This window comes from Prionailurus bengalensis, chromosome A1 (genome assembly GCF_016509475.1).
Source record: "Prionailurus bengalensis isolate Pbe53 chromosome A1, Fcat_Pben_1.1_paternal_pri, whole genome shotgun sequence".
Classification (NCBI taxonomy): domain Eukaryota; kingdom Metazoa; phylum Chordata; class Mammalia; order Carnivora; family Felidae; genus Prionailurus; species Prionailurus bengalensis.
Genome location: NC_057343.1, coordinates 182,030,962 through 182,045,611, shown reverse-complemented (window position 1 = coordinate 182,045,611; position 14,650 = coordinate 182,030,962). Strand labels below are relative to the sequence as shown.

The 14,650-nt window shown below is 40.8% G+C and overlaps 1 protein-coding gene across 15 annotated transcripts in view; it reads left to right on the top strand.

Moving 5' to 3' along the window:
* Positions 1–14,650, top strand: part of TENM2 (teneurin transmembrane protein 2) — a 1,251,785-nt gene that overhangs the window by 942,434 nt on the left and 294,701 nt on the right. For all 15 annotated transcript variants that reach the window (XM_043596358.1, XM_043596374.1, XM_043596352.1 and 12 more), the window contains one exon: positions 5,768–6,002. In XM_043596358.1, the coding sequence (XP_043452293.1) occupies positions 5,768–6,002 (235 nt within the window). The remainder of the gene's footprint in view (positions 1–5,767; positions 6,003–14,650) is intronic.

Genomic DNA, 14,650 nt, shown 5'->3' with positions numbered 1-14,650 from the left:
TGGTTTCCTGTCTCACATACAGGTCCTTTATCCATTTTGAGTTTATTTTTGTGAATGGTGTGAGAAAGTGGTCTAGTTTCAACCTTCTGCATGTTGCTGTCCAGTTCTCCCAGCACCATTTGTTAAAGAGGCTGTCTTTTTTCCATTGGATGTTCTTTCCTGCTTTGTCAAAGATGAGTTGGCCATACGTTTGTGGGTCTAGTTCTGGAGTTTCTATTCTATTCCATTGGTCTATGTGTCTGTTTTTGTGCCAAGAAATGGAACGCTTCTGAATCCCAAGTTCCATTTCTGGAAGCTCTTAGAGCAATGCTCTAGAGATTGTGCGTATTAATGCCTGTGTCATGTCACTTAGTCACAATGCCCTTCTGTAGACAGCATTTGAAGCTGGAAGAGGTCTGAGGTTGGTGATTTTGCCTTTATATATTGATTTAAACATATGTTGATTTAAAAGCGACCACTCAAAAGAGGCAGGAAAGCTAGAGTTCCTCACGAGGTAAAGTTGCTATTGCTGTTATTGCTATGATCGGTATTATTAATTATAACACATAATATATACTAATAACATTTGTTAATACTTAATATGTGCCAAGAATCATGGTAGGCTTTTTATAGATGTATTCTCATTTGATGTTCCTAACAACTATATGAGAGAAGTAAAATTACCCATTTTACAGATGAAGAAACAAAGAAACAAATACATAACTTTTCAGTAGTCATACTGCAAGTAAGTGTGGCCAAGCAGGGGTTCAAAGCCAACCACAAAGCTGGTTATCTGCAGCAGACTCCCAGTTCTAACTAGAGGCTGTTATTCTTGAAAATCTTCCGTCTGATTCCCCTCTGCCTCCCATTTGAGGTCAGATCTGTACAGCATGTCCTGGTGCCAATTTTCGCTAACCAGAGAGTCCAAAATCTCTGCCAACACCAGCATCACTTCTAGCATCTTCAAATTGCTCTCAAGATGTAACTTGCCCCAATGACATAGTTCAGTAGGAGGAGGCAGAGAGTTTGTGGTTAATTCATCATCTCAGGGTCCAAGGGGTCGAAGTTTTTAAAGACCAACAGTTGGCATGCCATCTCCAAAAAGAGTGAATTATTGGCAGTTAGGCAGGCCTATACTTACAATTTTTTTGTTCATACATTTTATCATTTTAATCATCAGGAAAAAAAATAGTGTGGACTACAGAGCAAAACAAAGCTATCTTAGTCTATCCCTGCCTGCCTACTCTCCTCTACACCCACCCACCTTGGCAAGGGTAGACCTAGCCTAAATACCTCCCCCATCTGTTTATTTAGGAAGAGTACAACAATAGCCAATTATTAAGAATTTACTTCCTTCGCTCCAAAGAAAATCCTTTATATATATATTATATATACAATGTGGATGTTGGTTGTTTCCACACGCTGTTTGAGTTCTGCTAGTCTAGTCAACACAAGAGCTGATACTCCAGGATTTTGCAGGCCCCATGGCTAACCTTGTTAGACCCAACAACAAAGAACTACTTTATTTTTCTTATGACTCCACTGTCAACCAATTGGCATTTAGGAAGGACAGAATATGGGAATGTCATCCCTGTAAGGATCAAGATTTCTGGCATCAACAAATCTAAGCATAGATTTTTCCAGCAAATAAGACCAAACAAGCAAACAGGACAATTGAAGCACTTAGTTTTTAAGTACACAGGCAGCAGCCTCTCTCTAAATTCACTTACCCTTGCCAGGAGTCCTACCTGTCCTGCCCTAGCTTTTCACAAAGAATAAATGTGCAATTCCTCCTTCCTAGGACTAAAAGCCACACAGTACCTAAAAATAAATTCTAGGTACTCCAGATAAATCAGGTGTACTATAATAGGCTAACACTGTGATTTTAATGACAGTTGCCTTTTGCCTGCTAATAGCATACTTATTAAGTTGATACTATGTAAGCATTTATGTTACATAGTTATTTGTGGCTCAATTGCATTATTATGTGATTTCCTATTTATGTAATAGAAGAGCCATTAATATGCACATTAATTAAACCAAATAAATGTGTAGAACTCAGAGTGGACGTTTAGGTTCCTTCATCAAGCTGTTAATCATTTCTGTTTCAGCATACATTGAAGACATTAGTTGCCTTGGAGAAGGCCTTTTTCATGTAATTTGGCTTCCTGGAAAGCAGTAAGGCGTGTTGCTGGCCATTGTTCACATTTTTGAAATGGAAAACCGTCACATCCAGCAAGCTCATTGGATGACTAATGAAAACCGGGAAACACAAAAAGTGCTTGAAATGAGTGATTGTAGCAGGGGTGTTGTTATATGAGAGATATGTGACCTACCCAGAATGCTAAGGTACCATGGGTGAGACCTAAATGCCTACCAGTGGCAACATAAATGCTTACACCCAGTCAGATTAAAATAAACTGGGATTGTTAGGGTTAATGGCAAAGCAGAAAACCACCCAAAAAAAGCACTCAGCTATATCCTGTTGTTACCATGAGGGAATAGACTCAGTGTTTTTATTCTGTTTTTGTTTTCAAGAGAAGTCAGTGATCTAGAATACTATACAAAATCTTGACTCAGAATCTTTGGTCATATCCAGCTTGGGGGCTGCTATACTTGAATCTGGGCTCCTTGAGAGCCACAGTTGTGTCTTATCCATGCTTTTATTCCTGAAAGAAGCAAGCAGTGTTCCATGCACATGGTTGGGGACCTTACCTTAGGTGGCATATGTGGTGGCATATGTGGCACTGTGCATTCCTCCTCCTTTCCATCCTTCATGTTGACTCACACACACTTACTGCTGTTGTCAGGAGTGGTGGGTGAGTACTCAGACAATTACAGAAATGGAGTTGTAGGCCTAGGTTCATGTTATTTAAAAGGGGCAGACCCAACCCTTAAACCCAGTCCTTTAGATTTCCTCTCCTAACCAGTGGCCAAGTGCCTCTTCCATGTCTCTCTGTATATTCCCCAGTGGTAGCTCTTCCCACTCAGTATTCTAATCGTCTTTTCTTTTTCTTGTACATAGTTGAAAAATATGATTGTTGGATGGATAGATAAAGGAGAAAATATAATCAGTGTCACAGTGGAAATGAACAGTAGTAATGAGGAAACCATCTAATACTGAGGATGCTGGATGGTTTTTGTTGTTGCCATCAATAATTTGATTTATTCGCAGTGAAATAACATACTGCTGTACAGGAGGGCAGTGCGAGAAGAACACTATGTATTCTTTCATCTCCTCCATGAAGCTCTGGGCCTTCTATTTAGTAGAAATGGAAAAAGAGCTGGGGGAGCCTGTGTGGCTCAGTTGACTAAGCCTCCAACTCTTGATTTCGGCTCAAGTCATGATTTCACGGTTTGTGGGATTGAGCCCCGCATCACACTCCACGCTGAGTGTGGGGCCTGCTTGGGATTCTCTCTCTCCTTTCTCTCTCCTCCTACCCCACTCATGCTGGTGCAGTCTCTCAAAATAAATAAATAAACTTAAAAAAAAAAAGAATGGAAAGGGAGCTTGACATCTCTTGCAATTAACTTGAAAGCTCATCCTTCGTTTGATAGGAAACATGCCACATAGCACCTGGGTCCGTGGTTCCCCTTCCCCCTTGGCAGCACCCCTGGATAGCATCAGCAAAAGGGAAAACCACAGGAATTTCACCCACACAGAACACAGATGGACAAAGAAGGGCCACACAAGTTGAAGCAGGCTCAGAAACCTTAGCTCAGGATGAATAGACAGGAAGCAGGAGAGTTCTGGTATCTCATTTAGTGAATTAAATGCCTCACATGGCCTCTTTGTACTTTGGGAGAGTGTGTGGTCTGGAGTGCTGGAGGTGGGGCCAGGGGCCAAGGGAAATGGGAAGTTGGGGCTTGGGACCGAGGAGGGTGGGTTCTCACTTGTACACTGATTCATCTCATCTTCCTGAGGCAAGTCTCAAGATTACTTCACTAATGGAGAATAATGACACCACTTGGATAGGAGTTGAGGGAGGGGAAAGGAAAGCATGAAAATTTATTAACCCTGTGTGAGGGGCTTGGATAGCATCTCTGAAGGATCATTATGAAATCATTTCATCCCCTTTTCTCACCTCTTCCCACTAATATGAGACAGACAAACGCTAAATAAGTATATAATAATACATTACTAGACAGACAACAAAGCCAGAAAATGTAATAGCCTGCTACAGCTATGAAACTCCCTCAAAGATATATTTAAAATGTCACTGGTGCCTGATGTAAAATACGAATTGCAGGTTCATTTGGAGGACGCGATTTAAAACCTGTACAACTGTATGGTGGCATTTCCCACTGGGGTTTAGTTTTAGTTGTCTTTTTCTGGAGACCAAAAAAAAAAAAAATCCCCCAAGTAATTTCAGCCCAGAGATAGAAACTTCGGGGAACCACTTGTGTCTGTTATTTTTCCTTCTTGTTTTCCTTGGTCATGATGCGCTCCAAACCTAGCATCTTCTTGACATGTTGTCTTTCTTTCAGAATATTTCTGCAGGCTTCACAGGAGCTACGGAATGTAGATTACACCTTTTGGAGATGTAGCCTGGCCACATAAGGAGACAAGTAGTTGAAATTTGTGTCAAATTGCTTGTTTAAATGATGTGAGCCAACTTCTTAAAGCCAGGACAGCAGGGGCTGAGGATTTTAAAAGTTGGCAGGGGCCAAAATGACAAGGCTTGGCAGTCACCTGGTGAGCTGCCAACCTCGACTGGAGGCTTCAAAAAAGGACACAAATTAAAAGTCATGTTTCAGCAGCCATTAAAACCAAATTATAGGCTTACATTGCATAGTGAACTACTTTCGTTTTCATTATGCTTAAAATATTTCATTTTGTAGATTGAGAGTGGGTTGCTAGGAAAACCCTGTGTGGAGTTGTCATCTGTGGTCATATTTACAAAGGAGATACACACAGAGGTATAGTTCTCTTTTATGCATTTTTCCTATGAGGATAGAGGATTTCAAGATGAGAAAAGAGGATGCAATTTGGAGTAAGGGTCAAGGTTTGAAAACATCAACCCTGATGTCTGAGCAGGCTCACAGGTATTTTCTTGACTCTCATGGAAAAAAAAAAGCATACATCTATACATAACACCTAAAACAAATACACTTTTTAAAAAATCATCAACATTTTTAAGAAACAGGAAATTTTATCTAAAAGTCCAGATCTTCAGCTTTCCTAGAAAAACTAGAAGACTTGGCTGCGTTGGGCCCTTATCCTCACATGGCCACATGGGCCTGGATCTGAGTGAGGGGTGCTTCCTACCCTTTCCAAATCACCTCAGTCCACAACTGGCCCACTTGACTTCTCTGCTTACCTGCTACAGGTATTTAAATATGCTACTCTCTGACTTAGAGTGTACCATATTCTCATTGCCTTTCAGAAAAAGAAAATGTTTATAAAGAATGCATTCAATGTACTGGTTTACCAGGAAATGGTACAGGGACTTGTTACATCAGTGACCAGCCCTGTCAGGTCTGTGTCACTTCCACTTTAAGATTAACATATTCAAGATTAATACACTCCAGCCTGGTTTTACTAATTTAGTTCCTCCTTCTTCCTTTGAGGCCTACAGAAGAAAGCAAATCAAAGTATGTTATTTGTTAGTAACCAACCCTGGAACGCTTTATGCCGTCTTTCTCTTTCTCTCTCTCTCTTGTTTGTGACTTTTAGCAATTACCAACCTAAAGACTTTGATTCTAGGCTTTGTTCCTCAGGTTTGCACAGTGTCTGGGGCTACAGCCTGCAGCCACTGATGGCCATTTCTCCTTCTTCTCTTTGCAGGTCCTCCAAACCACCACAGCCAATCGACTCTGAGGCCCCCTCTGCCTCCCCCTCACAACCACACTCTGTCCCATCACCACTCGTCTGCCAACTCCCTCAACAGGAACTCACTGACCAACCGGCGGAGCCAGATCCACGCCCCAGCTCCTGCACCCAATGACCTGGCCACCACACCGGAGTCCGTTCAACTCCAGGACAGCTGGGTGCTAAACAGCAACGTGCCACTGGAGACTAGGTAAGTCCCCATCGCCGGTCACACCTGTTGCCCCACCTGAGTCATGTGCACAGAGTCCCCTAGACGGTTCAGGATTCTTGTCGGGGAGACGGTTCTGGTGTAAATAACAGGACAAGTATACCACCTCTTTGTTGTTCCCTTGGTAATTTGACTCTGGATGGTAGGCTGATAGGTATTTCTTTGTTCACATGTGTCTCCTTTTAATGCTTGTTTACTCTCTTAGACAGATCTTGTGTACCCAACTAATAGAATTAGCATAACATATTTTTACTCAAAGGCTCATGGGAAACATGCTTATAAGGGTATATTGACTGAAAGCTGCTGATAAATTATGCATTTGGCCTTTCCTGAAGTAATAAATGAAGACTCATTTGAAATTAAGTGTTTGGGGAGACCTTGAGAAACAATCCCTGATTCCAGACTGACAGAAGTATAATTTTAATTTATATTTCATCCAACATGCCGTCTGACTTTAATCCCTCCTGTACACACTAACAGCTTGATGCCTGAGGGGCAAACAAGAATGTACAAAAACAAACAAGAGAAAAGGGGCAGCACTTAGGTTGGAGGGAAGAGTTTCAAAGTGATCTCCACGTCTGGCTTTGTGTTGTTTTGCCTTTTCTTCTGTCCCTTTCTTGCCTCCCCTTTTGGTCCTCCAAAACCACGCCCACCTTAATGCCCTGAGACAAGGTGTGTGGGTCACAGTGCGATGGACTGGGAAGGAATGACTGCGAAGGCTGTGGGCGGGCTGCTAGATGGGGGAACGCTGTTGCACCCCAACCCCAGACCCTGTCATGGTTTGTATGCTCCAGTTATTATCGTTTCCTTGCCAAAAAGAACCATGAAAACGAAACAGAGAAAGGCGATAATTCATGCTGACCCTTGAAAAAGTTCTCACTTAGGGCCACCTGAGTGGCTCAGTCTGTTCAGTGTCCCACTTTTGGTTTTGGCTCAGGTCATGATCTCACGGTGTGAGTTTGAGCCCTGTGTGAGGCTCAGCACTGAAAGCACAGAGCCTACTTGGAATTATCTCTCTCCCTCTCTCTCTGCCCCTCCCCCTCTCATTCTCTCTGTCTCAAAAAAATAAATAAATAAACAGTTCTCACTTAAGTTTTTAAATGTTAATAAGCTAGGTTTGAGGAAAAACAAAAGGAATCTGTAATGGCAAGTGAATTCTCTGCACACTGCTGGAAACGACTATGCAAGCCATAGCATTTCTGTCATTTCGTACCTATAATATTCTTTTACTATTTTTATAAGATCTTGAATAACTTGTGCACCATTGTCACTGTGGTCACTCTAAACTGTAATAAATTTTATTCTTTGATGATATAGGTTATTTTTAACGATGCCTACATTCTTAATCTGTGAGGCTTAAAATATGAAAGTCAGTAGAAATTATATGTGTATATTACATACAATAGATATATTTCAACATCTGCGCTAATATGGGCACCTGGGTGGCTCAGTTGGTTAAGCATCCGACTTTGGCTCTGCTCATGATCTCACGGTTTGTGGGTTGGAGCCTCGTGTCAGGCTCTCCTCTGATGGCATGAAGCGTGCTTTGGATTCTCTTGTCTCCTTCTCTCGCTCTCTATCTCTCAAAAATAAACATTTAAAAATAACTGCACTAATAAACCTTTGTCAAAAGGTTTCTAGGCTGAAAGCAGACTGGTCCACATGGCTTAATTCAGGATATTTTCATAGTTGGTGGTGATCTTTAAGGCTGTATAAGACTTTCTGTCTTTTTTTTTTTTCCTTCTGCCACAGAGTTTGTTGGGCGTTAGTCAAACTTCTTTTACATTAACAGTCTTTTGTTTGAAAAAGAGTTTCTGGACATAAAGCCTACATAGAGGGGACTAGATGAAGGAGAAGGATGAGGAGAAAGGGAAGGAGAAATGTACTAGCCATTGTAGAAAGTGGAGGAGAAGAGGAAGGAAGGAAGAGGACCACCATCACCATTCATCACCAGTTTTTACTATGCACTTTGTATCTGCCTGGTATTCATTCTTTATTGCATTATCTCATTAGAGCCTGAAATAATAGAGTGAGGCAGGAAGGAACCATTACTTTCACCTTTTTAAAGATGCACAATCTAGATGTGTAGGGGCAAAGTAACTTGCAAGAGGTCTAGGGCTTCAGTGAGATGGGACATTCTGAACCACCTTGGATGGACCTCCACTGGTTTCCACACACAAAATAAGGTGGCATGATGTCTGATAAATGAATACATACAAGACTACATTTATTGCCCTAATTGTTACATTTACAGGGCAAAATCCATCAGAGTGTTTGCTCCTCACAAAGATTCTCCCTTTGGTGATTACAAGGCATATGGTGCAGAAACCATCTCCTGTCTCCTAGCTGCTGATGAAAATAATTCATTTTCCAGGAGATTTACTTTACAAAACCATCTGCAATCAAGTGTTATCTTGACAAGTATCTGGTAGAGAGAGGACCAGCAGAGCCAAGTGTGTCACCTTCCTATTTTTCTGAAGTTACCTTTCCTAGAATTTGTATCTGATCTATAGAGTCCTTCCATAAATCATTTATATATTTGTCATTTCTCCAAGGATTAGGGCTTCTCAATGGAAGTTTTGGAGGAGGCAAGTTCAATACAAAGCTTGAGTAGATAGGATTGCCAAAATGTTGAAGTCAGTCAGAAGAAAAAAGCAAGCAAGAACAACATCTGGATATCCTTTGATCAGTGCATTCCAGGGCCAAAGATTAGAGAATGTGAGGCCCTTGGGATAGGGCTATCACCAGAAGTCAAACACAGGGTGCAGAAGTCAGCAGCTCTGTTCATGGAATTCATGAATACATATAACTTGGATGTGCATCTGGTCCCATATATGAAAACTTCACCAGTAATTAATAGAATTGTTGAGCTTTACATTTCTTTTTAAAATATTATCATTCAGTGTCTTATTAGCAAATATTTACTGAGTCCCTCATGTATACCAAACACACTATATGAGGTGCTAGGGAGGTCATGAGTAACACATGAAACTTGCCCTTGAAGTTCACACAATCTAAAGGAAGAGATAGGTACATAAACAGAGGGGTAGTGCAGTGTATACAATACACTTTAAGACTAAAGTGACCATACAGTGGATGCAGTGATTAACTCTCCCAGGATGATCAGGAAACATTTCAAACTGAGTATCTGTTTGAATTGGGTTTTTAGAGGAGGATAATAATTTGCCTAATAGATAGGTAGAAAAAAAAGTCAAAGATTGTAGCATACTATTTGTTTCTGTTCCCTAGTATTTTTTTTAATATAGTCTTGGAAACTGTAGAACTGAACAAAGTCACTTATTCAAATGTTGGAACATTGTGAGTTTCATAGGATCATTTTCTTACCCACAAGAGAAAGTGTAGACATGGGAGCCCTTCTTTTATGGGCATGATGCCATACTAGGATTCCCATTCTTATTTTTATACCAAATAAGGATTGGTTAACTATATCCAGGAGAGAAATCATTGAAGGCAGGTCATAGAGGCTGATCATGATGTAGTCATCAATTTCGAAAATGCACTGGAAATTTACAAACGGCTTCACCACCTCTACTCTCCCTAACACAGACTTCTGGGTGTGATGGAAGAATTTCATAACTGGGAGGCGATGAGCAGGCATGCTGCCACCCCCAGAGACTCTAAGCCAAGTCCAACGTGTTTCTTTAGACCAGTGAGGAGCAAACCCTTGCTTCTCTGCATTGCTTTTTGACGTTCCCATCCATCTTAATGAGGCATGTTACATCTTCTCTAGACTGCGCTTTTTTTTTCCATTTTTTTCCGTGACAAGTAGAATTAAAGGTGCTGGTTAAGGAGGCATAGCCCAAAAATGGGACTGTACGAATTACTAGTTTAACACAAGACAAAAAGCCTAAAAATTCTCTACCGATGTTAATCATGTAAGAGACCAGTGCATATACGTTTCTACTACCAAAACCAGTCAATTCATGTATAAACCATAACATAATCTAAGGAAAAAAAAAACTCAGGGCAGAGGAGCTAAATGCAAGCAGTCAATACTGTCTTTATCTAATATGATGTGTAACAAAATCACCACCATCTTTATTTCCACCCACTTACATCTTGAAACAAAATCCATGTGCAATTCCTGGTTGATACCATCCATCTACACTTTTCCCTCCTGAGAATAACAAGGTCAGGAATCTTCCAGGCCAGCTGCTTCTTGGGGAATTTCTTAAGTCAGCTTCTCTTGTCTAAAATGGTACAAAGTAGCTTGATGACAGAAGCTAACTTTCCTTCTTCTATGTGTTTTATTGAATTCTCTCTGAATCTCTCAGCAGCACATCAGTAAAGAGAATCCCCTGGCAGAATAAAACTTCCCTCTGGTTTTACTTTCTCCCTAAAATACCAGAAGCTCCCATTTTTGGTCAGTAATTCCTTTTCTGTCTTTACAAATCTTTTTTTTTTTAATTTTTTTTATTAACGTTTATTTATTTTTGAGACAGAGAGAGACAGAGCATGAACGGGGGAGGGTCAGAGAGAGGGAGACACAGAATCTGAAACAGGCTCCAGGCTCTGAGCGGTCAGCACAGAGCCCGACACGGGGCTCGAACCCATGGAGTGCGAGATCATGACCTGAGTGAAGTCGGCCGCTTAACCGACTGAGCCACCCAGGCGCCCCTGTCTTTACAAATCTTGACACAGGGTGAACAGAAAAGAAATACATAAAAAATCTCCATCAGACCCTTAACTCCAGAAGCCCTAATTTTAACTATCAAAATCCCCAAGTTACAAAGAAGTTTGCAAGTTGCTTTTTAAGATCATCATCCATTATTCATTCAAGAAATAACTATGAGAACCTATCTATCATGTGCCAAGTACTGAGGATTCAGCAGTGAAGAAGAAAAGCAAAGCCCTTGCCCTTGTGGTGTTTCCAGGCTGGATGTAGACAGAGTGTACAAATGATTAGATACATGCCTCCCCACCATGACAAATGTACTAAGTGCTGTGTGAGGTATAGAGAAGTCAGACGCGTGAGAAATTGACATTTGAGCTGAGCCCTAAGGATGAGTAAGTGTTAATTAGACTTGAAGAATGTTCTAGGTGGCAAAACAATGACCTGCTGGGGAAAGACAGACTAAGATGCCAGGAAGGGAAAGCAAGCTAGAAGGGCAAGTGAGGGCAGGATGTTGCAGGCCATTGGGCTGGGTTAAAGGTTTTGGACTCTAGCCCAAGAATAATGAAAAGTCAATGATGTATTTTAAATAAAAGAACGAAATAATAAAATACTATTGTTTGGTTTTGTTTTGAATTGTGAGAGCTGCCATATAGCAAACATGTTGGAGGTATGGTGAAAGGTACAGCAAGTCTGTTGTAGGTCCAGTTTAGAGAATGTCATCATGGTTAAGATGAAAGGTGTCCTGGTGTCCGCTAGGTTCCTGGTAGCTGTAGTACTCATATCTGGCTTTTTCCTACCAATCTGGCAAGAAGGTGAACATTCATAGATGTGAAGTACATTTTGAAGGTAGAGTCAAGTGGGAATGAACACTTGTGGAGCTGTGGGTTAGACTACTGAGAGTACGATGACCAGGTTTTTAACTTAGGAGACTGGTTGGATAGTGATTTCATTTCCTGAGGATGGAACAAGTTTTGTGGCAGAAAACAGAAGTGCAGTTTCAGGCACATTAACTCTACGTATGTAACAAGAGACTTAAGTGTAGCTGTTTTGATTCTAAATATTTTGATTCCAAAATAATAGATGTGATGTGGAAATTCAGCCTTACAAATAACAGCATATTTACTATGTTCAGAGCTGTCAGCAGTTAATTTTTTTTCTCTTTAAAAATTTACTCTCCAGAAAATATGTTCAATTTAGCAGTTATCCTACATGATCACATAGGTCTACAAATAACAATTTTTCTTTATTAAATACCTTTTGCTTGGCACTTAGTTTTAACATCATGATCACATTGAACCCCTTAACCCTTCTGTTAGGTTTATGTTGCTCTCCCCATCTTAAATAAAGGGAAACTGAGGCTTGGGAAAATTATGTTACCTACACCTCTGCAAATAAGTAAGCGGTGGAGCTGGAACTTGACCTGGGTCTGACTCCAAATGGCAGTTCATAACCACCAAATGTTAGTGCCTTTGGAACTAGAAAAACAAAACAAAACAATGCTTATTCTGATGGCACACAACAACTTAATATGTCAGGCCGTGGAAATGGTGAGGTCAATGCATTATAAGTGACCTAAGGCAAGAAATTATCTATGGGATGAATTCTGGCCTGTTACTGGATGTAGACTGAGTCGCTGACAAAATCAAAAGCCCAGCAAGAGCTAAGGGACTCTTCTCTGCAGCACTTTGGGTCTGGTGGCAGTCACAGTGCTGAAGCTGAGGCCTCGCTGTTCCACGGCCCTGGCAGCCTAGGATCCGTGTGAGCTGATTTACAGAGTTTTAATACACTGCATCTGATAAAATGTGAGAGCAAATTGACAGTTTGGAAATAAGAAGCACTGCTACTTTTTCAGTTCTGTAATTTGTACATTTTTTATCCCTCAAACAGAGCTTTGCCAGATTAATAAGAGAAAGCCAAACGGCTAGGGGTAACATGGCTGACCACTTGCTCCTACTTGGAGTACCATGGTAATTCCTGCTAGTAGGAGGTTGTGTAAGTACTCTGATAAAGAAATGAGCACATTGGGCTTGATGAGTGACATTTTAAAAATCTAATTTTGGTATCAGAATTTTAGAAGATACACTTTTTGTCTTTGCCATGAAGTTATCTTAGCCTAATCTAGATGCTTTATTGGTAGTGTGTATTTGGGAATCAAGACACAAGACCTTTAGTAAATAAGGTTTTCACAGAGAAGCAACAAGATTGTTGAAACATCCTCACCATGCTGAGCCCAAAGACTGTTCCAAACTTGTTCTCAGATTGATTTTTCTACCTAAGGATTAATTTTCTGACAGAATCACTGACAAGCTTGATCTTGAGAATATTAAACCAAGGTAACCTGTTTGGATTTTTGGGACTTTTTTTTTTTAATGTTTTCAAGTGAAGTTGAAAACCAGAATTCATTCTGGGTGAACCAAATATATTCAAGCACTTTTCAAATCAATAGGCAGCTTGATTTCTCCATATTGCAAAACATTATGCCCCCTCTAAATTCTCATCAGAGGCAACATGGAAATTAATGAGACCTTTAGGTTAGCCTTTCAAGCTCAGCCTTATTTTATAGCTTTACCTTGCCTTTTTGACACTGTGATCCCGCCTGGCCACCAGCAGCATTTCACGTTGCAGTGCACTTTAATTTTGTAGTTTTCTTAGTCTTCCTTGGAAACTGGCAGCTTATTAATCTCAATAACTGAGCTGCTCAATAGGCAAACTCTCCAATGAGAATTCAGGCTGTGTCTTTTTTTTTTTTTCTTGGCAGATGGAGACAAGGGGTTGGTTGTCAGATGGAGGCAAGAGGTGGGGGAATGGGAGACAGAAAGCCAGTTAGAAGAGGCACCCCTGCACCCCACATCACTTTCTGACAATTGGCAGGAAAATAAAGAGAACCTGGTCTGATCTACTGCTTTGCAATTTACGACTTGTGGTGTTTAACACACTCCAGACCATTAATAAGAGAATAAATAAAGTGCTGTGGCACGTGTGCAAATTACTAGGTGCATTAAGAAAGAAACAAGCATCACATCTTATTTAAGACCACTCCAACCTGCTCTTGGTGTGGATCTGCAAATTTGGAATCATCCTTGAACACAGAGCTATCGAAGGAGAGGCTGTCCTTTTCAAATTTGGCTCCCGCCATAAAACTAAAGCCTTATTAAGTTTATTAAGGCTTTAAGGACTTGAACTTCTTACTTGTAAGTTAACCCCTGCTAAGTTCTAGGTAAAGAGAACTTTTTTAAAAACTGTCCCTCAGCAGCCTAGACCATGGGGACCCAATCACGGATTGAGGCCACCTTGTGGTCATGCTTTGTAAGCACAAGACTCTGCCCTGAGTCTATGTTAAATGTTGAAGACTCTTGGGTTAAGTTCACAGTTGAAAAAAGCCAAATATTTCCAACTCTGTGCTCTTTCACCCATTCAGCTAATATCAAGTGTCACTCCCTTGGGGCATTTCCTGAAGGCTTCCCAGAGGATATTTTATCTGGTTCAGACAGGGATAGACTTGATGAAGTGCAAGTCTTTTTCTAATTCTGGTTCCCCAATGATCCTTTTCTTTTCACAGAGGCCAGATAAGGCATTCATGGTTCTCCCAGGCAGGGGAAGTAGGCTGTGCAACTTTTCTGAAGCTTCCTTTGATTTATTAGTCTCAGACTCGCCTGCCTTTGTAAGGTGGAGTTTTGTGTCCCCAGCACTGTAGTCCTGCACAGGGCACTCAGCCAGGTCACTCCACTGGGGCTGCGTTCTCTAGATTAGAGGAGAGAATGTAAGAAACTTTTTCTCAGACAGGTATTTTTCCCTCCCAAACCCACCAAATGATTTCAAGCTATTTCATGAGTCATATTTGCAAATATTCATTCTTAGAGGTCATGACAGTGCTAACCACAAAGGCTCACCCTCAAAATTGTGTATGTTTAAATCCCTTATAGAATCACTTCTTACCCAGAATGACTGAGAAATTGGCAAATGCCCCCAATTTCTGTCATCATTGTTTTAACTG